The sequence below is a fragment of the Trichomycterus rosablanca genome, chromosome 11, assembly GCF_030014385.1.
Source record: "Trichomycterus rosablanca isolate fTriRos1 chromosome 11, fTriRos1.hap1, whole genome shotgun sequence".
Taxonomy (NCBI): Eukaryota; Metazoa; Chordata; class Actinopteri; order Siluriformes; family Trichomycteridae; genus Trichomycterus; species Trichomycterus rosablanca.
This window is the reverse complement of record NC_085998.1, coordinates 20,236,260-20,263,287: the sequence shown is the minus strand read 5'-3', so window position 1 is coordinate 20,263,287 and position 27,028 is coordinate 20,236,260. Positions and strand designations below refer to the sequence as shown.

General features: G+C 38.2%; 1 protein-coding gene across 1 annotated transcript in view; it reads left to right on the top strand.

The window, feature by feature from the left end:
• Positions 1–5,190: 5,190 nt before the first annotated feature.
• treh (trehalase (brush-border membrane glycoprotein)) overlaps positions 5,191–27,028 on the top strand; it is a 41,308-nt gene continuing 19,470 nt past the window's right edge. Inside the window, exons 1-10 of the mRNA XM_063004528.1 lie at positions 5,191–5,264; positions 8,219–8,319; positions 10,707–10,854; positions 13,127–13,214; positions 13,290–13,390; positions 19,816–19,908; positions 19,999–20,115; positions 20,199–20,321; positions 20,405–20,454; positions 25,640–25,840. Coding sequence (XP_062860598.1) covers positions 5,191–5,264; positions 8,219–8,319; positions 10,707–10,854; positions 13,127–13,214; positions 13,290–13,390; positions 19,816–19,908; positions 19,999–20,115; positions 20,199–20,321; positions 20,405–20,454; positions 25,640–25,840 — 1,096 coding nt within the window. The remainder of the gene's footprint in view (positions 5,265–8,218; positions 8,320–10,706; positions 10,855–13,126; positions 13,215–13,289; positions 13,391–19,815; positions 19,909–19,998; positions 20,116–20,198; positions 20,322–20,404; positions 20,455–25,639; positions 25,841–27,028) is intronic.

The window sequence follows — 27,028 nt, the reverse complement described above, 5'->3', positions numbered from 1 at the left end:
TTTCTTTTAAATGAATTATTTTTAAAACAAGCTGAAGGGCTGGAGGGTTATGTGAGCAATCAAGATGCGGTATTCTGCCAGCACTGGAAGGCATTTGCGCAATTGGCCCTTTTTCCATTTTTCTCATCCTTCTTAAATCAAGTTAAAGATTTTCTGTTTTTAAAATTTGGATTGGATGTGTGTTAAAGTAAAATTATTTTGGTTTCCAGCACTATATAACTTTAGAGTAATATAAAGTTTGAAAGAGCAAACTTGAAACTTCTGAACAAATGCCTCGATTGGATCACAACCCTACCTGTGTTGATGCATGAACGTCATCTTGATGTAGCTCAGTTAAATGTTTATTTGAAAGACCCTTGAAAAAGGATCTGCCCTCCACTCCAGCCTTTGCTTGTTTCGCTGACTTCCAAGGCACTTGTTGGGTCCTTGGTCAAAGTGGAGAAAAATTTAAATATGTAGTAAAGATTCTTGCTGCAATGCAGCTATAATTGGCAGTCTTTTAGGGTGGGGGGTGGGTTCAAGTATGATTTATGTTTACCGTCATTGGCACTAGTTCACGATGCTTTCAGGTAAAGAAAATATGTACTTTAAGTGGAGAGATCATTTGAGTTCCTAACAATATGCTACAATGATGATTGTGACAAAATGTAGCGATAAAGAAAAGTTGCAGAACATTGTAAACCAGCTGGTTGTATATATAATGTCCAGTTTCTCACAAGAAGCTGACGAATCAGAATGAAACCTTATCAGTCTGTGCTGCACTTAATTTTTTGGGACTGGGCCATAATACTTGGCTGTAGTGACCTGCTGTCTTTAACCCTATATGGGCCAAAATGTTAATGGGTGTTGGGAGGGAGGGTATAAGGGTATAGAACATTGGTAAAAAATAATGAGTGCTAAGAACCAAAATGTGTTCATTGTATTAAAGATCTTTGTCATTTTGTTTAAACACTAAAATGTGGAAGGATGTTCGGGGGGGGGGGGGGGGGGGGGGGAACAGCATTTTGTACTCAATAAGGTGATGGTGGCTTTTGAATTTTGCCACTTAGGCTTGGGAATGTGGGTGGGAGTCTTATAACTTGTGGTCTTATTGTAATCTCAACTCCCCTTTCACTGTGCAAGCTGATGCCAGTGACTAAAAGTTGCCTGACAATCCATAGGCATACCAAGTAAAGGTGTAATGGTGAGACGTTCCTTTTTGTTGGGTCAGCCTTGTACGCTAGGTGGTGTTGCAGCTGTAGTTTGCAAATGCATCTACCAAGATTACACATTGGATACTTTGATAGTAGGATTTTAAACAACTCAAATCCGTGAAGCTGGAGCACCAGTTAGTGACATGGCTTGAACTCTGACTCTTATTCTCTTTTTTACAGTGGGGTTAAAATACACACATGGCACACTTATTTTAATTGGCTTTTTTTTTGAAGGGGGGGGGGGGGATTCTAAAGAATTTAAAAGCTATCTGTGTGGCTTTAGAAGAGAGAATAAGAGTTATATCAAGATTTGGCAGCCGTCTTGCTTTTATTTATTTATTTATTTTTATTTTATTAAAAGACTACAGCATATCTCTTGAGTGTTGAAATCGATCGTCACCTGTATGTATTTCCATGTGTAATTAGATGTGCTGTAGTCTTTTCTATAGTGCGTTTATATGAAGATTGAGCTGGAGAGCGTCTCGCCGTTATTATAATTCGACTACATTATCACTTTCCCTAAAAGATCTCAAGCTCAATCTTCATCTTCAATTTAGGGTGGTCGGGAGGGAAGCTGCTGCCCTGATGCATCTTTACCTTTGCTCCAAAACGAGATCTTGTCATTCTGGAGGACTGCAATAATAGACGTTTAGTGGGTTTTCCCTACAAACCTGAATTTTGTTTGGTGAAACAAATCAACAAATGAACTTAATAAATCAGGTGGAAAAAAGCAAAGAAAAAGCTGCAGTTCAACTTCTTAGTGATCTGACGTGTGAACAGCTGGATGGTGTTTTTGGTTGTAAAGGAATAAAGGTAAAGATGAATCAGTTGGGATGATTGGGTGGGTAAGCAATGTAATTGGAAATGAAGAAAATTCTAAGGCAGTTTATGGGAGCAGGAAAACATGGTACAATGTGCCCAGAATTTCTTTTTTTATTATTAATTGAGACATTGAAAACCAAAAGATATTTTTATTTCTAAATTATACATTGGGATTCAAGTTTCCTCAGTGATGCTAATGGACAAATGTGAAATATGGCTAATTAAAATTTGGTTTAAATAAAGCTCACTGATGTAAAGCTATGTGGTGGTTTTGATTTGTTATTGTGTTAACTCATCTTTTTCTCGACTGAACCTTTTTTTTAATGCATTGTTTCCATCAGGTTCAACTATGAATGATTAAAATTGAAGGTAATGTAAAAATTGTGCTATTTTAAATGTATGCCAGTTGCCTTAGACCTGTAATTTAATGCACTATCATTCCTATTCATTCATTCAGAAATCTAAAGTGATTTATAACAAGAACACATTCAATAAGGACTGCCTATAAAAATTTTAACTGAGCATTTTACTACAGTTTGAGGACGCTGCAAAGTCTATGCACGTTTTTACAGGGAACAGTTGTCTCCACCATGTGGTAAATTAGTGAAACTAACAGTACATTACTGTCAAGATCATGGTGGCATTCATTCCTTCTGTATGACATGGCGTTTTTAACCTTTTTCAGTGACCTAATTCTATTTGTTTGCTCATTTTGGATCACCTACTAACAATAGAATTATAAATGTGATTAGAGAGTGCATAAATGTATCAACATACAAGAACATTTTTGGAATTGTTGAATGACATCAGGTTAATTAGGAGTATGTGTAGGGCCTTGGGGAGGACTGGCTCATTTAGCCAGTTTACATTTCTTTTTTTTTTTTATGCATTTTCTCCCTCTTTAGCGTGCCCAATTGCATCATGCTTCCTCTCCGCCTATGCCGATCCCTTCTCTGACCGCGGAGATCTAAACTAACCCATGCCCCCTCTGACACATGGGCAGCAAGCCGTATGCATCTTATCACCCATACATTGACGAGTGTTGTGCCACCTAGCGTTGTGTACAGAGAGACACACCCTTAGAGCACTCTTTCCTCATCTCTGTGTAGGCGCCTCTAATCAGCCAGCAGAGGTCGTAATTGCACCAGTCTGACAGAGAGAGACCCGTATCCGGCTTAGTCCCGCCCATCTGAACAACAGGCCAATCGTTGTTCATGTGAACAAGGCAGAGCTGAGATTCGATACGATGTATTCGAGATCCGAGCTCTGGTTGCAAAGTGTGTTTTTACCCCTGCGCCACCTGAGACTGTATGCTTAATTTAATTTTCACAACAAATCACATCACTTTCCTACCATTTTAATGCCATTAGCAAAAATGTTTTTAGTTAAGTGCGTAGCCACTGATGCATCGCTGCTTTCACATCATCACATGAAAATCTTCTTCCCCTTAAAGCTTCTTTGAGTGTCTAAAAAGGTGGAAATCAGATGGTGCTAAATCCGGACTATAAGCTCTCTGTCTGTCACGACCAATTACTACTCCCACCCTCACCGTTTCCACTAAAAAATATAAAAGTGTGGAAATCTGTGATATCTTGTGTCAAGGCATTACCAGCAGGTCCCTTAAACTTTATGATGTGAACTGAATAGTCCTACAGTGCATCCTGTTGATGTCTTTTTTTTTTTGTGCATAAGCATAGTACGCTTGTCCTGTTCTCCACATGATACTGGGGAAAAAAACAGAATTCGTTAGACCATGTGACCACCTGCACTGATGTCATGTCCGGTGGCGATGGACTGCATAGCCTTTGGATGGTGGACAGGCACTTTCTACTGTCCGTCAGGCTACCTGTGACCATGTAGCCTGATAGACAGAAGAGTTCTGTTGGAATGCCATAGCGTTTATGTTCTTTGGCATCAATGGCTTTTGGCTGCTCGAAACTTGGCTTGTTTCTCTCCAGACCAACTATGGTAAGTACCAGTGGTGGCTGCTGGTCTTTCAAAGAGGGGAAGCTCATTGTCGGCTTACATTATAAAATTTGTCAATTTATTTATACATAAATTCTGCCCTCCGTTCCTTTTTAAGAAAATGGCCTGAAATGGGTTGCAGTTTGTCTTTCGACTTCACTCGCAAAATCCGCGATGGGACTGAAGCTCCCAGTGATTAAGTGATGGTGTAGATCTCAAAATAGCTGTCAATCAAAATGGGATTCGGCCTTTCGACTGATCCTTCAATCATCTTGCAGAAGCTCCGCGTCCAGACCCGCCTACAGCTCCATTCACCCCCAGAGACGCTCAGTGTCCGGGGGCGGGACAAAATCGTGGCATTTATCCAATGACCGGCGAGTTTCGAACCAATGAAAAAAACCATTCCATGCAGTCCCATTGAAGAGAATAGACGCTCAGCTTCTGCGGGCAAATGCATTGATGCTGCGGGAATGTATGAGAAGTTAACAAAATCGAGTCAGTCGATTTGTGATAAGTAGCCGATTCTGAACGAACTCGTCTTCGAGATGAACGTGTTCTAACGCATTTGTAGTCAATGAAATGTTAACACAACTGTACATATTTGACCATTTAATTTTTGACATTCTAGGGGAAGCTGAGCTTCCCTTGCAGTCTTAGAGAAATCGCCACTGGTAAGTACTCACCACAGCTTCCTGTGAAGACACTTAAGAGTTTTAGAGATAAACCTACCACAACCCTGACCGGATCAAATTGGTAAGTAAAGAAATGAAAATATAAATTATATAAAAAAAAAACATTATAAACTATTAATTGAAATCATTAAGAAATGTTTCCAAACTGTGGGGTATTTTGCTCACCGTTTGAACCTTGCCCATCCTTGAACATATAATTTCTTATGAACTTGAATGATTAGGTATTTCATTATTTAACTTCAAAAAAAGTTTAAATGTAAAATTATACTGCGGTTACTTTAAGTGTTTCAGTAATTTTGGTTAAAAACAGTAAAGACCTTTCTAATGTGTGCTTACTGAGCATTAAGGGAAACCAAAAAGACATGTAGTCTGGGAGGAGCTTAACCTGAGGACTTATTAACACTTGTTATTCATAGATCATTTTAGATATGTTGGCCGCTGCTGTTCTATGCAGTCACACAGAGTCTGCAGACAACTGATCAGAGCTGGTTAGTGTAATCCTGAATTGATTTCAGACAATGGCCTGCTTATGGATCATTTTACTCTCTCTTCTGAATGCAGCTGGTGCTGCTCTCCCACCGCCATGCGAGAGGTAAGGTCTTTATTCTTGTAAACATTGTGTTAATCTGTTTGATTTACTGTAATTTGCTTAACATAACATATACCTCTGTCATTTACAGCAGCGCTTCCCAACCTTTTTTGCAGCACAGACCAGTTTCATATAAGATATACTTTGACGGACCGGTGGGGGCGGGAGGATTCAAAATAGAATAACTATAGAATGGAAATTTGGTGGGAAACTGGGAACTTTAAGGTTTTTTTTGCTGCAACGAGACCTAGTGGTGGTTAGAGACACTAACACTCAAAGAGTATTGGAAATGTAAAGTTTCTTGTAGCGATTTATAATTATTTATTCTTTCTCTGTGGCCTGGTAATAAATGACCAACGGACCGGTACCGGTCCATGGCCAGGTGGTTGGGGGACCTCTGATTTACAGTGTAAGAGAACAAGTTTAACCACTTTTCTTTCATTTATCTTTTTATCTTTTTCCAAAAAATTTTCTAACCATGTATGCCAAAACAACTGGTATGATTATTTTTTATGTTTTACCGTTTCATTCTGGTAAGGGTTACCGTAGGTCCGGTTTCTGTGGGATCACCGGGCGTAATACACTAACACCCCAGACAGGACACCTATCCATTGCGGGGCCTTGGCCGCCCCTGTAGACACAGCCGATCGTGTCTGTATTTAGACACTCAACAAGCCGATTGCGCCACTGGGGATTCAAACCCGGGACTCCAGCAGTAGTTGGATAGCCCTTATTTATGAGTGCCACCTGAGTGCCTGGTGTATTAATCTGCAATTTACACAGACAGCTGTTCCAAACAATAGGCAATCATCTGCATTGCAAACATCTCTGTTCTTTCACCCAGTGCAAAACCTACATGGTAAAAACAAAGCACAGCGAATGCACCAAAGCAATTAGACAAATCAGAAGCAAAACAGAACACTTAGTGGGAGCATCATGTCAACAGCACTGAGCCATTACATGTCCGCGAAAGAATTAAACATTGGTAGGTCTATTTATTTGTAATTTATATAGCTCATTTGGAAGCTGAGGATAGAGTGCAGGAAACCTAACAAGACAAGGATTTGCATTTAAAAAAAAAAACAAATTGATGAATTTGTGTCAGAACTGAATATAAATCAGCTTGAAATGAAATCATCTAGCAGCTATATAGTATTTTTTTGTGTTCTGCTTTAAATGTGCATTGTACTGTATATTTGTATATTCACACACACTTCTCTCTTTCAAGCTCTCACACTGATTCAACTCACTGTAGCTTATACAACCCTGTATTTATTATAGTTCTTTATCACAGTTTTTTATCTGCACTGTGTATACTGTGTTGCACCCTGATCTTGGAAAAATTTTGTTTCATTTCAGTGTCTACTTGTGCATCAGCTGCCAGCTGATTGCATTTCAAGCTGATTTGTATTCAATTTTGGCACTAAATCAGCATTTGTTTTTAAATGCAAATCCTTGTTTTTCAGTATAGAGGTCAAGCGACTTGAGAACAATGAAATAGAAGTTTTGCTTTTATTTTGTCATCTTTACCGCATGTCACTATGGAAAAGCAATGACGTGTGTTGCATTTCACATTCATCCACTGAAGTAATTGCATTTCAAGTTGTCACTGGTTCATCTCCATATACGTTAGCCCTGCACCTATGAGAGTTACAAAATAAATCAAATTTGCAGGATACTATATACTGTGGGGTAAAAGCCATGAAAAGCCATGAAAAAATGGAAGAAATTAATAACAAAATATAAAATGGATGAAGTAATATAGTATAAAGAGAAAAAACAATAAATATCTGCAGCCTGAAGTGGGAACAGAGGACAAGCAAGAGATAGGCAAGCTGCCTCCAGGGCCAGAGTTTAGCAGTTTAAACTGTATTAATTACAAGCATCACACTGCCTCCGCCGGCTTGCCTTCTTCCCATAGTGCATCCTGGTGCCATGTGTTCAGGTAAGCAATGCACATGCACTTGGCCATCCACGTGATGTAAAAGGCCACGTTCTTCTATTGCTCCGTGGTCCAGTTCCGATGCTCATGTGCCCATTATCAGCATGGGCATCCTGACTGGTCTGCGGCTATGCTGCCCCTTACGCAACACACTGCGATGTTCTGTGTATTCTGACATCTTTCTATCAGAACCAGCATTAACTTCTTCTTTAACTTAAGCTACAGTAGCTCGTCTGTTGGTTCGGACCACACGGGCCAGCCTTTGCTCCCCACGTGCATCAATAAGCTTTGGCCGCCCATGACCCTGTCGCCGGTTTACCACTGTTCCTTCCTTGGACCACTTTTAATAGATACTGACCAATGCAGACCGGGAACACCCCACAAGAGCTGCAGTTTGGAGATGCTCTGACCCAATCGTCTAGCCATCACAATTTGGCCCTTGTCAAACTCGCTCAAATCTTTACGCTTGCCCATTTTTCCTGCTTCTAACACATCAACTTTAAGGATAAAATGTTCACTTGCTGCCTAATATATCCCACCCACTAACAGGTGCCGTGAAGAAGAGATAATCAGTGTTATTCACTTCACCGGTCAGTGGTCATAATGTTATGCCTGGTCTGTGTATGTATATATGTACTGTATATTTACACACACACACAACTTTATCCAAAGTTACTATTGTCTGTAAGAGCTGCCAAAAGAGTTTTTTTTTTCCACACAAAACACCTTGTTGCTAAAATATCAAGCAAATTATTATTTCAGTTTGTGACAACAGCAATTAATGAGGAAAAAGTTGGCAGATTATGAACTTTTCCACTAACATCATCTAATGTTCTTTACTGAACTGTGATAAGCTTTATAATCAGTATATATTTTAAAAGCATGAACTTTGAACCATGATTAAAGCTGTTGAGAAAGAAACATTATTATGTTGTTATCATCTCAACCTGGAACATGGTGTGGGTGGATGTACAGACTAACTGCTGTGTTGCCTGGTTATCTTTGTGTGTAATAGCAAAATCTACTGTACTGGGGAGCTCTTGAGACAAGTACAGATGGCCAAACTGTTTGATGACAATAAAGCCTTTGTGGATATGAAGTTGACTGCAGCACCTGGTGAGAGAACTGTTTGGTTTGTTTTTCATTCTTTTTATCCCTGATACACTATATGTACACGAAAGTATTGGTACACCCCTTCAAATGTTTGAATTATTGTGTTTCAGCCACAGATGTTGCCAACAGATGTAATAAATCAGTTATATAAGGGACATTATGTGGTTCCTGCTTAGGAAATGCCCTGTCCTGTTCAAGCATTACTTTATCCCTGTGCACAAAGCAAGGTTTATAAAGAAATGAAGAAAACTCCAGTGGCCTGCACAGAGCCCTGACCTCGGCCCCACTGAACAGCTTTGTATTACACTGCCTAACATCAGTGCCCAGCCATACCAATGCTCTTTTGACTAAATTGGCACAAATTCCCACAGAGATACCTCAAAGTCTTGTTTGAAGCCCTTTGAAGAGTGGCTCTTGTTAAAATCACACAGAGGTCACTCTATTTTAATACCATTTCTTTTCAAAATGAAATGTCCTAGAAGTTCATGGTCACGTGTCCAAATACTTTTGGCCATATAGTGTACCTTATACACAATGAACTGTAGATCTGCACTTAGAAGAGTTTAAAATAGTCTGTCTAGTGTTATTTACATGTTTTTATGTGTGTATGTGTAAAATACATACATAGTAACATACTGTATACACATAGATAATTAAGGGTGTATTAATGTCGTGTGGTGTTCTTCACTCAATAAGGAATGAATTAGATGCTTATAAATGTTTTATTCACTATACATTAAATCTATTCAGTGTGACCTTTGGGGACATTTGAGGACCTTCATTAGTATGCCCATAATTGGGGTCTGTTATGCCAAAATTAAGAATAATCACTGATAATTGCTCTTATTCAAATTATTAAGCATGAATTATTAGGTAAATGTACATTATTAGTGTGTAATAATGATTCATGTGGATTCTAGATACTGCCAGATTTATTGCTGTATGTAAGTTTATTGGGTTAATAAAAGTCACTAATAGACCACCCTGCATGCTCTAGGCTGTGACAGGTTTATTGCTGTATGTAAGTTCACTGAGCTATTAAGAGTTTAATAAGTCACTAATATGAAGCTGAGCTGCACTGCACTCGTCAAAGTGTGGGTGACTATGCATACGGCATGCTGCCCACGTGTCGGAGGGTGTGGGTTAGCTTTGTTCTCCTCAATCAGAGCAGGAATCGGCATTGGTGGAGAGGAAGCATGACACAATCGGGCAATTGGATGCACTAAAAAGGGAGAAAAAGGGGAGAAAATGCGTTTAAAAAAATTAAAATCTGTAATTTGTTAAATTGTTTGAACTTTTAATTACCTGATTAAAGTACAAAGAAAACTTTTTCAATGTTTCAAAGTTGGGATAGAGACTAATAAGACTAAGATTGTAACACTGTTCTGGAAGGTTCCACAATTAGCAATTTAACTAATAACACATAGGGTCATCCAGGCTTGAGTATAAAATGAGCATCCACCAAAGTCTTGCACAGATGGGTTTTTGGTTCACTGATTTGCACCAAACTTTGTGATAGAATTGTCAGTCAGTTCAAAGACAGTGCATTCTCAGTGCAAGATTGCAAAGAATTTAAGCCTTTCACCATCTACAGTTCATAATATCCTGAAAAGATTTAGGTAGTCTGGCGAAATCTCTGCTGCTGAATGTGCGTGACCATCGAGCCCTCAGGTGGTATTGGGAGTACTTTGAAAAATCCATGGTGACCTAACACAGTTCGCCTTTGTATCAGGAACAGCAACCTGAAATTGTATTTTGCAAAAAGAAAGCCATACATTAATTTTGTGCAAGTTTTCTGGGTCTAAAGTCATCTGAGATGGACAGAAAGACAGTGAATACTTGTTCTGTGGTCAGACAAGTTTACATTTTAGCTTGGTTTGGGGTAAAACTGACATCAGATTTTACGTGCAAGACTATACGATCTATAGCATAGTAATAAATTAACACACATCCAATATAAAGGTAAAACAATCACAATAAATAAATGAGCTTTTAACAATGCAGGAACCAACTAAGGCTTCACAAAGGCTGCTTTATATCACCATGTTTCACACATAGGAAATGTGAAACTCAGCTGAGACTCATTCCCCCATGTGGTATTCACTTACCATGTCTGAATATACTTTCAGTAATGTTATCAAAAGTATTCAGATTGGATATTGCCAACAGATATTATGTAAAAGTATAAGCAAAATGCAAATATGTATTCTGGTGTTTCTTGTGTACCTCTTGGCTATAACTATTGTTACTGTTTATACATCCATGATGCCTGGGCCTTCTATTAGGTATCCTAGGCTGCTTGCCTAGTTTGATTTTTTTCTACATCATGCTACAGCTTTATTCTTAAAATGTAATCTAATCTTTATGCTTTTCATTTTGAATCCCTCTAGATGTTGTTGTAGACATCTTTTCTAATCTAACAAAAAGCTTTCCAAATGAGACTGTACCTCTCTCTGAACTACGAGTGTTTGTGAGTAATTACTTTGTAAATAATGGAAAAGAATTTGAGCCATGGAGTCCTCCAGACTGGCCTGACAAGTAAGACATTACATCATTTGGTGAAGTGCATTACATACATTTAAAGTCATAAGTGTACATACATCTTAGCCACATTCAATTAAACTCACTTTCTGAGTGGCTCAGAACTTTAAATACACTTGGTTAGTATTTGGCAGCATTGCCTTTCAATTGTTTAACTTGGGTCAAATGTTTCAGGTAGCCTTCCACAGCTTATCTCTTTTAGTTGCAACTAAGTCAGGTTTGTTGGCCTCCTTGCTCACACACACTATTTCAGTTCTGTCCATAAATTGATTGAGGTCAGTGCTTTGTGGTGGCCACTCCATTACCCTGACTTTTTTTTTTGCCTAAGCCTTTTTGCCACAACTTATACTATGGGTCATTTTTTTTATTTTAAAGACCAATTTTTATAAGCTTTCTACAAATAGTTGGGTCAATCTTTTAATGATCTTTTATTTCATTGCAGACAGTCTGGTCAACCTTATTTTAATTTTTAATAAACATCCATACCTTCTTGTCAGGCCTGCAACACGTCAAAAAAAGTTGGGGCGATAGATCATTTACCACTTTGTAATGTTGCCATTCCTCACAATATTTAAAATACATGGGAGTAATGTGTTCCAGGTGTTATTTTGTCCAATTCTTTCTGCAAGCATGTCTTAAGGTGTGCATTATGAGGTTGTCAGTGTTGCATTTTTTCAGTTTCAGAATTCTCCACAAATTCTCTATTGGGGACAGGTCAGGACTGCAGGCAGGATGTCCCTGGAAAAGATGATGTCTTGAAGGCAGCATATGTTGCTCTAAGATCTCAATGTACTTTTCTGCATTAATGTTGCCATCACAGAAGTGTAAATAACATAACATAATAATAACATAAGGCTTCTTTTTTGCACAGGAAAGTTATAAGTGGTATTTGTGCATGTAACTCTGTATTGTGGTGCTTGACAAAGGTTTGCCAAAGTAATCCCTCACCCATGTGGTTATATCAGCTATTGTTGAGTGGCGGTTCTTGATGCAGTGCTGTCCGAGGGATTAAAGTTCACAAACATTCAGCTTAAGCTTGCACGCTTGGTCTTTAAGCACTGAAATTCCTCCCAATTACTTGAATCGTTTAGTGATATTATGCACTGTAGAGGAAGAAATATGCAAATCCCTTCCAATCTTACTTTGAGGTACATTGTTTTTAAACATTTCAATCATTTTCTCAAACATTTGTTGACAAAGATTCATCAAAGACTCAGCCTTTCCTGGATGCTGCTTTTGTACCAAACCATGATTATAATCACCTGTTGACATCACCTGTTTGGAATTACATCATTATTTAGTTTTTTTTTCATGATTTAGTTCATTCTTAGCCCTAAATTGCCCCATCCCAACTTTTTTTGGAATGTGTTGCAGGCCTGAAATGCAGGAATGGAGGTATATTAACAAATGAAATATCTTGGGTTCAAACTGTCTGCAATCAAATAAAAGTCAAAGTAAATGTAAGGAACACTGCATTTTTATTTTATTTGCATTTTCCATTCTGTCCCAACTTGTTTCTGATTTGGGGTTGTATATTTTTCTCATCAAAGTACAATCAGCTCTAGGAGAAAAAAATAAAATCTCCTTGCTGAAAGGTATAATTGCTGCATGAGCCCATGGTGTTTAAACTTGATTATTATCATTTAAAAAGATTAATGTGGTACCTTTCACTGTTTAGAAATTGCTCTTCAAGATGAACCATACTTGAGTTCTGTGATTCTTTATTCTGATGCCATGGTGTTTAAACTTGCTTATCATTTGAACAGATGAATGTGGTACTATCAGGTGTTTGGAAATTGCACTCAAGTATGAACCAGACTTGTGGGGGTCTGCAAGTCTTTTTTTTCTGATGTCTTGGCTGATTTCTTTAGATTTTCCTATTATGTCAAACAAACCTTGAAAGTAGACCTTAAAATACTGCCACATGTACACAACTCAGATGATGTCAATTAGCCTTTAAGAAGCTTCTAAGCCATGGTTTCATTTTCTGGAATTTTCCAAGCTATTTAAAGTCAAAATTATTAAACATCTGACCCACTGCATTTTGATATAGTGTAGTATAAGTAAAACTATCTGTTTGCAAACACCTGTAAAGAAATTGCTTTTGTCATGTAGAAAGTAGATATCATAAACTCACTAATAGTTTGTTGCCAAAAATCTGTGGAGGGGATAAATAAACTTAAACTTAACTTAAAACTTAGTACTTAGTACTAAAACTTAAAAAATGAACACTTACATAGGAATAATGCTGTGGATGCCATTTTTGTAGGCCCAAAATTCTGGAAAAAATTTCAGACCCAAATCTTCGTAGCTGGGCTGAGACGTTGCATGGTTTGTGGAAGTCACTTGGACGAAAGGTCAGTACTGTTGCATTCCATTGTTTGCTTAATTAAATTTTTTCTGATTCTTTTCTCTCTTTTTTGTGTTCACAGATCAGCAATGATGTCAGAGACAATCCTCAGCTGTATTCCATGATATACTCCCCATACCCAGTCATTGTACCAGGTGGACGTTTCACTGAGTTTTACTACTGGTAAGTGGTTTACTACGGTGGCCCGCTGAGTCAAAACACGATAACATTTACAAAACAAACAAAAGCTGACAACACAACAACATTAGGGAAAAACGCGAATACAAAAAGAACAACACAACAACATTAAGGAAAAACACGAATACAAAAAGGACAACACAACGAAATTAAGGAAACACGAATACAAAAGGACAACACAACGAAATTAAGGAAACACGAATACAAAAGGACAACACAACGAAATTAAGGAAACACGAATACAAAAGGACAACACAACGAAATTAAGGAAACACAAATACAAAATGACAACACAACGAAATTAAGGAAACACGAATACAAAAGGACAACACAACGAAATTAAGGAAACACGAATACAAAATGACAACACAACGAAATTAAGGAAACACGAATACAAAAGGACAACACAACGAAATTAAGGAAACACGAATACAAAAGGACAACACAACGAAATTAAGGAAACACGAATACAAAAGGACAACACAACGAAATTAAGGAAACATGAATACAAAATGACAACACAACGAAATTAAGGAAACACGAATACAAAATGACAACACAACGAAATTAAGGAAACACGAATACAAAATGACAACACAACGAAATTAAGGAAACACGAATACAAAATGACAACACAACGAAATTAAGGAAACACGAATACAAAAGGACAACACAACGAAATTAAGGAAACACGAATACAAAAGGACAACACAACGAAATTAAGGAAACACGAATACAAAAGGACAACACAACGAAATTAAGGAAACACGAATACAAAAGGACAACGCAACGAAATGAAGGAAACACAAATTCAAATCCTACAACGGAAATGCTCCCGGTCACTAGAGGGCACCTCTATCATTTTTTATCTGTATGAACATTGCAGCAAAGAAAGCAAGAAGCAGAGCAGCGTAGTGCAGAGAATCTGGATTCGGTTTAACTTTAATGTTCAGTGATATAATTCTTAATAAAATTGAGCTTTTTAGTGTCGGTGGTTTGATTGTATAGCACCTTTTTGTTTTTTAAACATCAGGCAGCAATTAGCTTGCCAAATGTTTTAATATAATTGCAAAATCAACTAACTTGAGCTTTAACCAGACTGTGCCACGCTTTTACAGTTTAACATGTTTTAATGTCATAAACCTTTTAACAGTATATTTACAATGTATTAGTTAGTTATCATTAAGCATTTTAAGCGTATGTATTCATGCCCATTAGTTTAATATTTAACATTCTTTTGACATTCGGCATTCTGGTTTAAATAAGTGCTTGAAAAAACACTTAAGACTTATTTTATGAATTCTTACACATGAAAATAGGTAACATACTTAAAAAGTTATTTCATTTTAATTTTAAGATTACGTCTATTTACTTAAAAAAAAAAACTAATGGAAAAACTGAGTCGTGTTCATAACATTTTGTGCATTTTTTTCAGAAAAAGGAATCCATTAAAGTGTCATATAATTTGATGTATTAATGTCAAACAAATTTTTATATACACATCGGTTTCTTTCACCTATTACAAACCTTGTACAAAGCATTACAAAAATGTATTTCTTTTATAAAAAAAATAAATAAATACATCTAAATCTTGTATTATTTAATTAGATTAATGTCAAACCATTTTTAGACACAAATGGACACACCTGTAAAATATAATTATCATACAATTATTGATCTTAACTAGAAATTAAAATAAATGATTTAATAATGTAAAGAAGTTTGTAGGTGAGGGGTATGTACTGTATGTGTATATATAAAATAGTTTACATTAATAAATGTAATCATGTCAAATAATTCTATAATTTACAATTATCCTATATGAAATAAGGTAATATATCCGTTATTTGTCATGTATACATATACAGATGTACAGTACAATGAGCATAAATTTTTTTTATCTTAACTATAAATTTAAAAGAAAATATAACTAAAAATGTAACAAAAAAGTTTGTAGTAAATGGGAAACACTGAGGTTTATACTAATAAATAAAATTACGAGACCTGCATAGATTAATTCATCTCCAAAATAAAATGATCAGATTTATTGATCTTTATTTAAAATTAATATAAAATAGTTTGTAGTAGGTGAGAAACATTAATGTGTTTGTATGAAAATGGTTTGAAATAAATTTATCAAAAGCTCAATTTTATTAAGAATTATATCACTGAACATTAAAGTTAAACCGAATCCAGATTCTCTGCACTACGCTGCTCTGCTTCTTGCTTTCTTTGCTGCAATGTTCATACAGATAAAAAATGATAGAGGTGCCCTCTAGTGACCGGGAGCATTTCCGTTGTAGGATTTGAATTTGTGTTTCCTTAATTTCGTTGTGTTGTCATTTTGTACTCGTGTTTCCTTAATTTCGTTGTGTTGTCATTTTGTATTCGTGTTTCCTTAATTTCGTTGTGTTGTCATTTTGTATTCGTGTTTCCTTAATTTCGTTGTGTTGTCCTTTTGTACTCGTGTTTCCTTAATTTCGTTGTGTTGTCCTTTTGTATTAGTGTTTCCTTAATTTCGTTGTGTTGTCATTTTGTATTCGTGTTTCCTTAATTTCGTTGTGTTGTCCTTTTGTATTCGTGTTTCCTTAATTTCGTTGTGTTCTTTTTGTATTCGTGTTTTTCCTTAATGTTGTTGTGTTGTGCTTTTTGTATTTGCGTTTTTCCTTAATGTTGTTGTGTTGTCAGCTTTTGTTTGTTTTGTAAATGTTATCGTGTTTTGACTCAGCGGGCCACCGTAGTTTACCACCAGCATAAGCTCAAACTTTCATCTTTGCACTTAATACACAGTCGAGCCACATTTTTATGACCACTTCCAACTTTTGACTGCGGCATGTGTGGCATTAATGAGCTGGCTTGGTTGGTATACAGTATAAGGTGTGTGATAGGCTGTCTGCACCAGTGGCGATTTCTCTAAGACTGCAAGGGAAGCTCAGCTTCCCCTAAAATGTCCAAAATTAAATGGTCAAATATGTACAGTTGTGTTAACATTTCATTGACTACAAATGCGTTAGAACACGTATATCTTGAAGACGAGTTCGTTCAGAATCAGCTAATTATCACAAATCGACTCGATTTTCTTAACTTACAGTGGGGTCAAAAAGCATTTAGTCAGCCACTGATTTTGCAGGTTCTCCTACTTAGAAAGATGAGAGAGGTCTGTAATTTTCATCATAGCTACACTTCAACTATGAGAGACAAAATGAGAAAAAAAAATCCAGGAAATCACATTGTAGGATTTTTTAAGAATTTATTTGTAAATTATGGTGGAAAATAAGTATTTGGTCAATAACAAACAAGCAAGATTTCTGGCTCTCACAGACCTGTAACTTCTTCTTTAAGAAGCTCTTCTGTCCTCCACTCGTTACCTGTATTAATGGCACCTGTTTGACCTCGTTATCTGTATAAAAGACACCTGTCCACAGCCTCAAACAGTCAGACTCCAAACTCAACCATGGCCAAGACCAAAGAGCTGTCGAAGGACACCAGGAAGAAAATTGTAGACCTGCACCAGGCTGGGAAGAGTGAATCTACAATAGGCAAGCAGGTTGGTGTGAATAAATCAACTGTGGGAGCAATTGTAAGAAAATGGAAGACATACAAGACCATTGATAATCTCCCTTGGGGTCAAAATGATCATGAGAACGGTGAGCAAAAATCCCAGAACTACACGGAGGGACCTGATGAATGACCTGCAGAGAGCTGGGACCAAAGTAACAAAGGTTACCATCAGTAACACACTACGCCGAGACGGACTCAAATCCTGCAGTGCCAGGCGTGTCCCCCTGCTTAAGCCAGTACATGTCCAGGCCCGTCTGAAGTTTGCCAGAGAGCATATGGATGATCCAGAAGAGGATTGGGAGAATATCATGTGGTCAGATGAAACCAAAATGGAACTTTTTGGTAAAAACTCAACTCGTCGTGTTTGGAGGAAGAAGAAAAACCCAAGAACATCATACCTACTGTGAAGCATGGGGGTGGAAACATCATGCTTTGGGGCTGTTTTTCTGCAAAGGGGACAGGACGACTGATCCGTGTTAAGGGAAGAATGAACAGGGCCATGTATCGTGAGATTTTAAGCCAAAACCTCCTTCCATCAGTGAGAGCATTGAAGATGGAACGTGGCTGGGTCTTCCAGCATGACAATGATCCCAAACACACTGCTCGGGCAACGAAGGAGTGGCTCCGTAAAAAGCATTTCAAGGTCCTGGAGTGGCCTAGCCAGTCTCCAGACCTCAACCCCATAGAAAATTTGTGGAGTCCGTGTTGCCCAGCGACAGCCCCAAAACATCACTGCTCTAGAGGAGATCTGCATGGAGGAATGGGCCAAAATACCAGCTACAGTGTGTGCAAACCTGGTGAAGACTTACAGGAAACGTTTGACCTCTGTCATTGCCAACAAAGGTTATGTTACAAAGTATTGAGTTGAACTTTTGTTATTGACCAAATACTTATTTTCCACCATAATTTACAAATAAATTATTTAAAAATCCTACAATGTGATTTCCTGGATTTTTTTTCTCATTTTGTCTCTCATAGTTGAAGTGTACCTATGATGAAAATTACAGACCTCTCTCATCTTTCTAAGTAGGAGAACTTGCACAATCAGTGGCTGACTAAATACTTTTTGGCCCCACTGTAACTCATACATTCCCGGAGCGTCAATGCATTTGCCCGCAGAAGCTGAGCGTCTCTTCACTTCTATGGGACTGCGTTGAGATTTTTTGTTTTTATGCTCCGAAACTCACCGGTCATTGGATAAATGCCTCGATTTTGTCCCGCCCCCGGACGCTGAGCGTCTCTGGGGGTGAATGGGGCTGTGGGCGGGTGTGGACGCTGAGCTTCTGCAAGATGATTGGAGGATCAGTGGAAAGGCTGAATCCCGTTTTGATTGACAGCTAGTTTGAGCGCTACACCGTCACTTCTCAAACTCAAACTCAAAAGAAGCTTTATTGGCAAAACAAATAGGGACATTCGTATTGCCAAAGCAATACACTTCATTAGTCATTTAATCACTAGGAGCTTCAGTCCTATCGCAGATTTTGCGAGTGAAGTCGAAAGACAAACTGCAACCCATTTCAGGCCATTTTCTTGTATAAGGAACAGAGGGCAGAATTTATGTGTAAATAAATTGACAAATTTTATGATGTAAGCCGACAATGAGCTTCCCCTCTTTGAAAGACCAGCAGCGGCTACTGGTCTGCACATATACCCCCTGTTGCTGTCATTGTACAATTGTCTTCCCTGGGGCGGATGGGATCTTTCAGCAAGACAATGCGACGTGTCACACGGCTAGAAATGTCCGACACTGGTTGAAAGATCACGACCAAGACTTCCAAGTACTACTCTGCCCCCCTAATTCCCCAGACTTCTCAGTTGAGCATCTGTGTGACCACCTCAATCGTCGGGTTCACTCTATGGATCCTCCCCCACGCACCCTCCAGCAGCTGTGGGATGCACTGCAGTCAGCAAGGCTCCAGATACCTGTGACAACCTACCAGGACCTTACTAAGTCACTCTCAACCCGTCTAGCTCCTGTTCGTGCTGCACGGTTACTCTGGATATTATCTGGTGTTCATTATAATGTGACTCAACTGTGTCTCAGTCAACTCTATGTGCTGGTTTCTGAAGGGGGAAATGTTAAGAAGTAACAACAGCTCACTCATAAAGTGGTATCCCACACAAATTAAGAAAATGTTGTGCTTTAGCACTGGGTTATCCAGTTTTATATAAGACATATATATCTTTGCAACACTATTTTCTGAGTTACACATTGTCTTATTGGATTAATAATTGTTTATCAGAAGCTTCTTTCAATGTTAAGTGTGAAAAGACCAAGCATTAGTTTGGGTTGTATAAGGCTCACCAATTTTTGGATTTTGAAGCAGTGTAAAACATAATTTATCATTATGAAGTCTTATGGATAAATCCAGTTTTTTTGGTTGTATTTACCATCACAGTACCTTTATACCAAAAGCAAAGTTCATTAAAACCCACTTAACACATACACCAATCAGGCATAACATTATTACCACCTTCCTAATATTGGGCTGCCAAAACAACCCTGACCCACTAAGGCATGGACTCCACTAGACCCCTGAATGTGTGCTGTGGTATCTGGCACCAAGATGTTAGCAGCAGATCCTTTAACTCCTGTAAGTTGCGAGGTGGGGACTCCATGGATCGGACTTGTTTGTCCAGCACGTGGTGTAACCATCCACATGATGTAAAAGTCTTACCACTTTAGTGTCTGTCTAATGTTTAATAATTGTGTGGATACATAAATAAGTTTACTAGAAGAATGGATGGACTTCATAATAAATAACTGTAGCTTTCAAGAAGCACAAACTAATGTAATGTTAGAACTCCACATAATGTTATATTAAATGAATGAATATGTTTGTTGTTAGGGACTCATATTGGGTGTTAAATGGTCTCTTACTGTCTGAGATGACGGAAACTGCCAAAGGAATGATCCAGAACTTCCTTAACATGGTAGACAGGTGAAACAATTTCATTTATAAAATATAAATTTATAAGTCTATAGTATTTAAGGCATGACCATAAGCAGTTGTTTTTTTTCTAATATGCAGGTATGGTTTTGTACCAAATGGAGGAAGAATTTACTATGAGCGACGCAGCCAGCCACCCTTCCTTTCTCTAATGGTGGAGAGTTACTATAATGCCACTAACGACATCGACTTTATCAGGTAGTGGTTTGTTCACATTTAAATCTATGTACATTATAAGTTGTTAGGTATTTTAAATAACTATACGATAATGCTCTATGTAGACAGGCTTTACCAATGTTGGAGAAGGAGTACAGATTTTGGATGGAGAATCGCTCCATTATTGTTGAAATGGACAAGGTCAAACACACACTGAATCACTATAATGTACAAGTAGGCCAGCCCAGGTAAGAGTCCATGCTGCTATTGTATTTCTCTAATGTCATAAAAAAGGCTAAAAGAGCAGCTAACACATTTTTTACCTTTTCAGACCAGAATCTTACACACACGATGTTGAGCTGGCAGAGGGTTTACCTCCAGGTACAGATTTCCCAGCATAACTTTGGCTTTGTATGTATAATGATTTGTATGTAAAAATATGAACCAAAGGTATGTATGCATTGACAGTAAAATCTATAAAGACAGCACAAATTAACATGAACACTTTGCAGTAAAAAGAACGTCATTTTATTAATTCTATAGAATTTTTATTTAATTTACAGAAAATATTTCCAATGTTTTCACTGATAAACTTGTATTTTGTGTGTGTGTGTGTATATATATATATATATATATATATATATATATATATATATATATATATATACAGTGTATCACAAAAGTAAGTACACCCCTCACATTTCTGCAGATATTTAAGTATATCTTTTCATGGGACAACACTGACAAAATGACACTTTGACACAATGAAAAGTAGTCTGTGTGCAGCTTATATAACAGTGTAAATTTATTCTTCCCTCAAAATAACTCAATATACAGCCATTAATGTCTAAACCACCGGCAACAAAAGTGAGTACACCCCTAAGAGACTACACCCCTAAATGTCCAAATTGAGCACTGCTTGTCATTTTCCCTCCAAAATGTCATGTGATTTGTTAGTGTTACTAGGTCTCAGGTGTGCATAGGGAGCAGGTGTGTTCAATTTAGTAGTACAGCTCTCACACTCTCTCATACTGGTCACTGAAAGTTCCAACATGGCACCTCATGGCAAAGAACTCTCTGAAGATCTTAAAAGACGAATTGTTGCGCTACATGAAGATGGCCAAGGCTACAAGAAGATTGCCAACACCCTGAAACTGAGCTGCAGCACAGTGGCCAAGATCATCCAGCGTTTTAAAAGAGCAGGGTCCACTCAGAACAGACCTCGCGTTGGTCGTCCAAAGAAGCTGAGTGCACGTGCTCAGCGTCACATCCAACTGCTGTCTTTGAAAGATAGGTGCAGGAGTGCTGTCAGCATTGCTGCAGAGATTGAAAAGGTGGGGGGTCAGCCTGTCAGTGCTCGGACCATACGCCGCACACTACATCAAATTGGTCTGCATGGCTGTCACCCCAGAAGGAAGCCTCTTCTGAAGTCTCTACACAAGAAAGCCCGCAAACAGTTTGCTGAAGACATGTCAACAAAGGACATGGATTACTGGAACCATGTCCTATGGTCTGATGAGACCAAGATTAATTTGTTTGGTTCAGATGGTCTCAAGCATGTGTGGCGGCAATCAGGTGAGGAGTACAAAGATAAGTGTGTCATGCCTACAGTCAAGCATGGTGGTGGGAATGCCATGGTCTGGGGCTGCATGGGTGCAGCAGGTGTTGGGGAGTTACATTTCATTGAGGGACACATGAACTCCAATATGTACTGTGAAATACTGAAGCAGAGCATGATCCCCTCCCTCCGGAAACTGGGTCGCAGGGCAGTGTTCCAGCATGATAATGACCCCAAACACACCTCTAAGACGACCACTGCTTTATTGAAGAGGCTGAGGGTAAAGGTGATGGACTGGCCAAGCATGTCTCCAGACCTAAACCCAATAGAACATCTTTGGGGCATCCTCAAGCGGAAGGTGGAGGAGCGCAAAGTCTCGAATATCTGCCAGCTCAGTGATGTCGTCATGGAGGAGTGGAAAAGCATTCCAGTGGCAACCTGTGAAGCTCTGGTAAACTCCATGCCCAGGAGAGTTAAGGCAGTTTTGGGAAATAATGGTGGCCACACAAAATATGGACACTTCAGGAACTTTCACTAAGGGGTGTACTCACTTTTGTTGCCGGTGGTTTAGACATTAATGGCTGTATATTGAGTTATTTTGAGGGAAGAATAAATTTACACTGTTATATAAGCTGCACACAGACTACTTTTCATTGTGTCAAAGTGTCATTTTGTCAGTGTTGTCCCATGAAAAGATATACTTAAATATCTGCAGAAATGTGAGGGGTGTACTCACTTTTGTGATACACTGTATATATATGTGTATATATATAAAAGAAAATGTAGTATTTGATATCTTCAGCGTATTTGTGTTTAGCACTGTGTTCCATCCGCCTTCCTATTTTTAAGACTTTTTAATGGTTTGGGATCTGACAACACTATTTGTTTCAGTTTTGTGGAATCATTGCAAAGCCCAACCTCGGCCACTAAAAGGAAGGGCTGCCCCCAACACCTTGCCACTGTGGTCCCACCTTTTTTTTTTTAAGTGTGTTGCAGGTGTCACATTCTATTGTTGTTTTTTATATTTCTTATATACAAATTTGTCAGTTTGTCAGTGAAAACACTGAACATGGTTCTTTGTACTTTTATCAATTAAATAAAAGTTCAAGTGATTTAACAAATTTGTCTTGGTATATTATCGTTGATGCAATGTTAAAATCCATTAAGCATTGACAGATTAAGTCTGGTATGAGCCAGTTTGGCTAGGTCATGAAAGCACTTTCATCTTTTTGATTAATCTGGATTAATCTTAGCTTTATTATTTAAGTTATTATCATTATTGTCTTGTAAAGTCCACATTTGGTTTATGGCCGATGAGATTAAATACTCCTTTATTATGTTCCAGTACATTGATTTATTGATGTTTTGTAAAATTATGAGTAATGCCTGATTATCGTTTTCAGAAAAGCTGTGTCATTATGATACTAACACCTTCCTACTTTGTGTTTGTGCTGAATTATTAACATAAGGACCTTTTTGTTCAGATTTTATTCTTGGTTTCTCTCTCCCTTTGTTTAATTTGTCTTAATCTAAAAGCTAAATGTAGTTAAATCTTGCAGCGTTGTTTAACAATTTAGTAATATAATAATTGTGAACTTTTTCTAATCAACAGCACCAGCATCTTGCAACATTAATCTTTAGAAATGTATTTTATGTGACCTTTAAATATACATCTTATATATACAGTGCCTTGCAAAAGTATTCAGCCCCCTTGAACTTTTCAACCTTTTGCCACATTTCAGGCTTCAAACATAACGATATGAAATTGTAATTTTTTGTGAAGAATCAACAACAAGTGGGACACAATCGTGAAGTGGAACGAAATTTATTGGATATTTTAAACTTTTTTTAGAAATAAAAAACTGAAAAGTGGGGCGTGCAATATTATTCAGCCCCCTTGCGTTAATACTTTGTAGCGCCACCTTTTGCTGCGATTACAGCTGCAAGTCACTTGGGGTATGTCTCTATCAGTTTTGCACATCGAGAGACAGAAATTTTTGCCCATTCTTCCTTGCAAAACAGCTCGAGCTCAGTGAGGTTGGATGGAGAGCGTTTGTGAACAGCAGTTTTCAGCTCTTTCCACAGATTCTCGATGGGATTCAGGTCTGGACTTTGACTTGGCCATTCTAACACCTGGATACGTTTATTTGTGAACCATTCCATTGTAGATTTTGCTTTATGTTTTGGATCATTGTCTTGTTGGAAGATAAATCTCCGTTCCAGTCTCAGGTCATTTGCAGACTGCAACAGGTTTTCTTCCAGAATGGTCCTGTATTTGGCTCCATCCATCTTCCCATCAATTTTAACCATCTTCCCTGTCCCTGCTGAAGAAAAGCAGGCCCAAACCATGATGCTGCCACCACCATGTTTGACAGTGGGGATGGTGTGTTCAGGGTGATGAGCTGTGTTGCTTTTACGCCAAACATAACGTTTTGCATTGTGGCCAAAAAGTTCGATTTTGGTTTCATCTGACCAGAGCACCTTCTTCCACATGTTTGGTGTGTCTCCCAGGTGACTTTTTATAGATATCTTTGAGAAATGGCTTTCTTCTTGCCACTCTTCCATAAAGGCCAGATTTGTGCAGTGTACGACTGATTGTGTCCTATGGACAGAGTCTCCCACCTCAGCTGTAGATCTCTGCAGTTCATTCAGAGTGATCATGGGCCTCTTGGCTGCATCCCTGATCAGTCTTCTCCTTGTTTGAGCTGAAAGTTTAGAGGGACGGCCGGGTCTTGGTAGATTTGCAGTGGTCTGATACTCCTTCCATTTCAATATGATTGCTTGCACAGTGCTCCTTGAGATGTTTAAAGCTTGGGAAATCTTTTTGTATCCAAATCCGGCTTTAAACTTCTCCACAACAGTATCTCGGACCTGCCTGGTGTGTTCCTTGGTCTTCATGATGCTCTCTGCGCTTTAAACAGAACTCTGAGACTATCACAGAGCAGGTGCATTTATACGGAGACTTGATTACACACAGGTGGATTCTATTTATCACCATCAGTCATTTAGGTCAACTTTGGATCATTCAGAGATCCTCACTGAACTTGTGGAGTGAGTTTGCTGCACTGAAAGTAAAGGGGCTGAATAATATTGCACGCCCCACTTTTCAGTTTTTTATTTCTAAAAAAAGTTTAAAATATCCAATACATTTCGTTCTACTTCACGATTGTGTCCCACTTGTTGTTGATTCTTCACAAAAAATTACAATTTCATATCGTTATGTTTGAAGCCTGAAATGTGGCAAAAGGTTGAAAAGTTCAAGGGGGCTGAATACTTTTGCAAGGCACTGTATATATATATTTGTAGCAAAACTTTCAATCAAAATCAAAGTGTAGCAATACTTTGATTTTATCCTATTTAATCTATCTTTATTTATGCTTTATAAGACATTTCATATTCCGATGTGGCACAATGTCAAAAGACATAAGTAAATAAGAAGTTTTATATATACACAAAAGTGTAGTAAATAACAAAAACAGTGGTTATTGTTTTAATCTACTTTAAATTAATATTAAGCAACTACAGAAAACCTGGATTTCTGTGTTAATAAATAATGAATGTATTGGTTACATTTATTTAAAAAAATTCTCCTTTAGCAGCAAAAGCAGTGTGTTTGCGTGGGTTTACTCCAGGTTCTCTGGTTTCCTCACTCATGTCCAAAAACAGTCAGTCAGGCTAATTAAAGGTACTAAAATGCCCATAGTGTGAGTGCCTCTGTGTGTGCGCCCTGTGATGGACTGGTGATCTGTCCGGGGTGTTTCCTGACTTCGCCCAAAAAATCTGACCCACCGCAACCCTGACCAGGATAAAGTGGTGGTAAAACAGACAATGAATAAACAAAGGGAAGAGTTTTCCTATGTGGTGCTGTTCGTACAGTAGTAGTTTGTGTGTTGCATTGGTGCTTAATATGTACTGTACTAAACGTTGCTGAGAATTTGTCAATGGTAATTATAGCAGAAATGGCAGAAATGTTTTCTGAGACGTGTGTGTGTGTGATGGCTTTCTTAGATGCTCAGGATAAGATATATACAGAGCTGAAAGCAGCAGCTGAGTCAGGGTGGGATTTTTCCTCACGCTGGTACATAAACAGCGCTGGCCAAAACAGTGGCTCATTCAGGGACACCAGCACTAGCCACATTGTGCCTGTCGATCTCAATGCCCTCATGTGTCGCAATGAGCGCCTTCTGGCCACCTTCCACAGGCTTCTGGGTGAGTAACATAATGCAAGCATGCATTATATTATTTTAACGGGATATCTTCATAGTTGTATAAAAAGTATAAAAATGATTTGCTTTATTAAAGAATTAACAGCATATGTAAACAGGGGCATTTGTGTCATTGTGATCCTGACTGTAATAAAGTCTTTAGTAAATGAATGATGCAATAAATGAAGAGAATAGAGAATATATGCACAGAAAAATCAATTATTTTATTAAAAACACTGAAAACCTTTACCAACGTTAACCCACTTAATGTAGGTAACCTATAACATCTATGCCACATATACTATTATTTATCCGGTGTTATTTGAATAAAAGATTTTATGCATCCAGAGGGATACTGTGGTGACCCCAAAATATAGGAGCAGATGAAAAAAGTCATTACTGTATTTAAGTGCAATAAAAGGGGAGCTTCAAAAAGTGCCTGCAGCTGATACTAATTGGCCACTGTATCTGCTTTTGGGAGGGGACGACTGGACTATGTGTGGGTGGGATCTTCATATGCTGTGTAAAGACCCTGATTGGCAGAAGAGACACCTGTGCAGAATGCAGGGGTGAGAAGAGGGGGGCTGTGCACGTGTCGGAAGAGCCCTGGTCAGCGATGTGCTCTCCTTGGATGCAATCAGGTATCCCTCAGCAGCGGAAGACAAATTGACTGTGCTAAATTGGGAGGAAAATGGGGAGAAAATGCTGGGAATGCTGGGAAAAATGCAAAGGAAGGTGACTAATTTATAAGTGCTGTAATTTGTTTTTTCCAATTCTTAATAAATATAGTTAAAAAAGTGTGGAAACTTTAAAAAAACCCCTCATATATTGAGTATTGACATACAGGCAGCGGTTGTTCTGTGGTTAAGGGTACTGGACAAGTACCCAAAAGGTCACTGGTTCAACCATGTTACAAATGTTGGGCCCCTGAGAAAGACCATTAAACCTCAATAGCTTGGATTGTATTAAAAAATGTAATTTGCTTTAGCGTACGCTAAATATAATATAAACTTTAAATGGCTACTGCATGTGCACAAGCTGATAGAATAAAGTAGGTTACTTTTACATTTGGTCAAAAATAAAAATTAAACAGCTAAATACCCTTTTAAATGTAGGTACAGGTGGCATAGTGGCTTAGTGGGTAGCACTGTCGCCTCACAGCAAGAAGGTCCTGGGTTCATTTCCCAGGTGG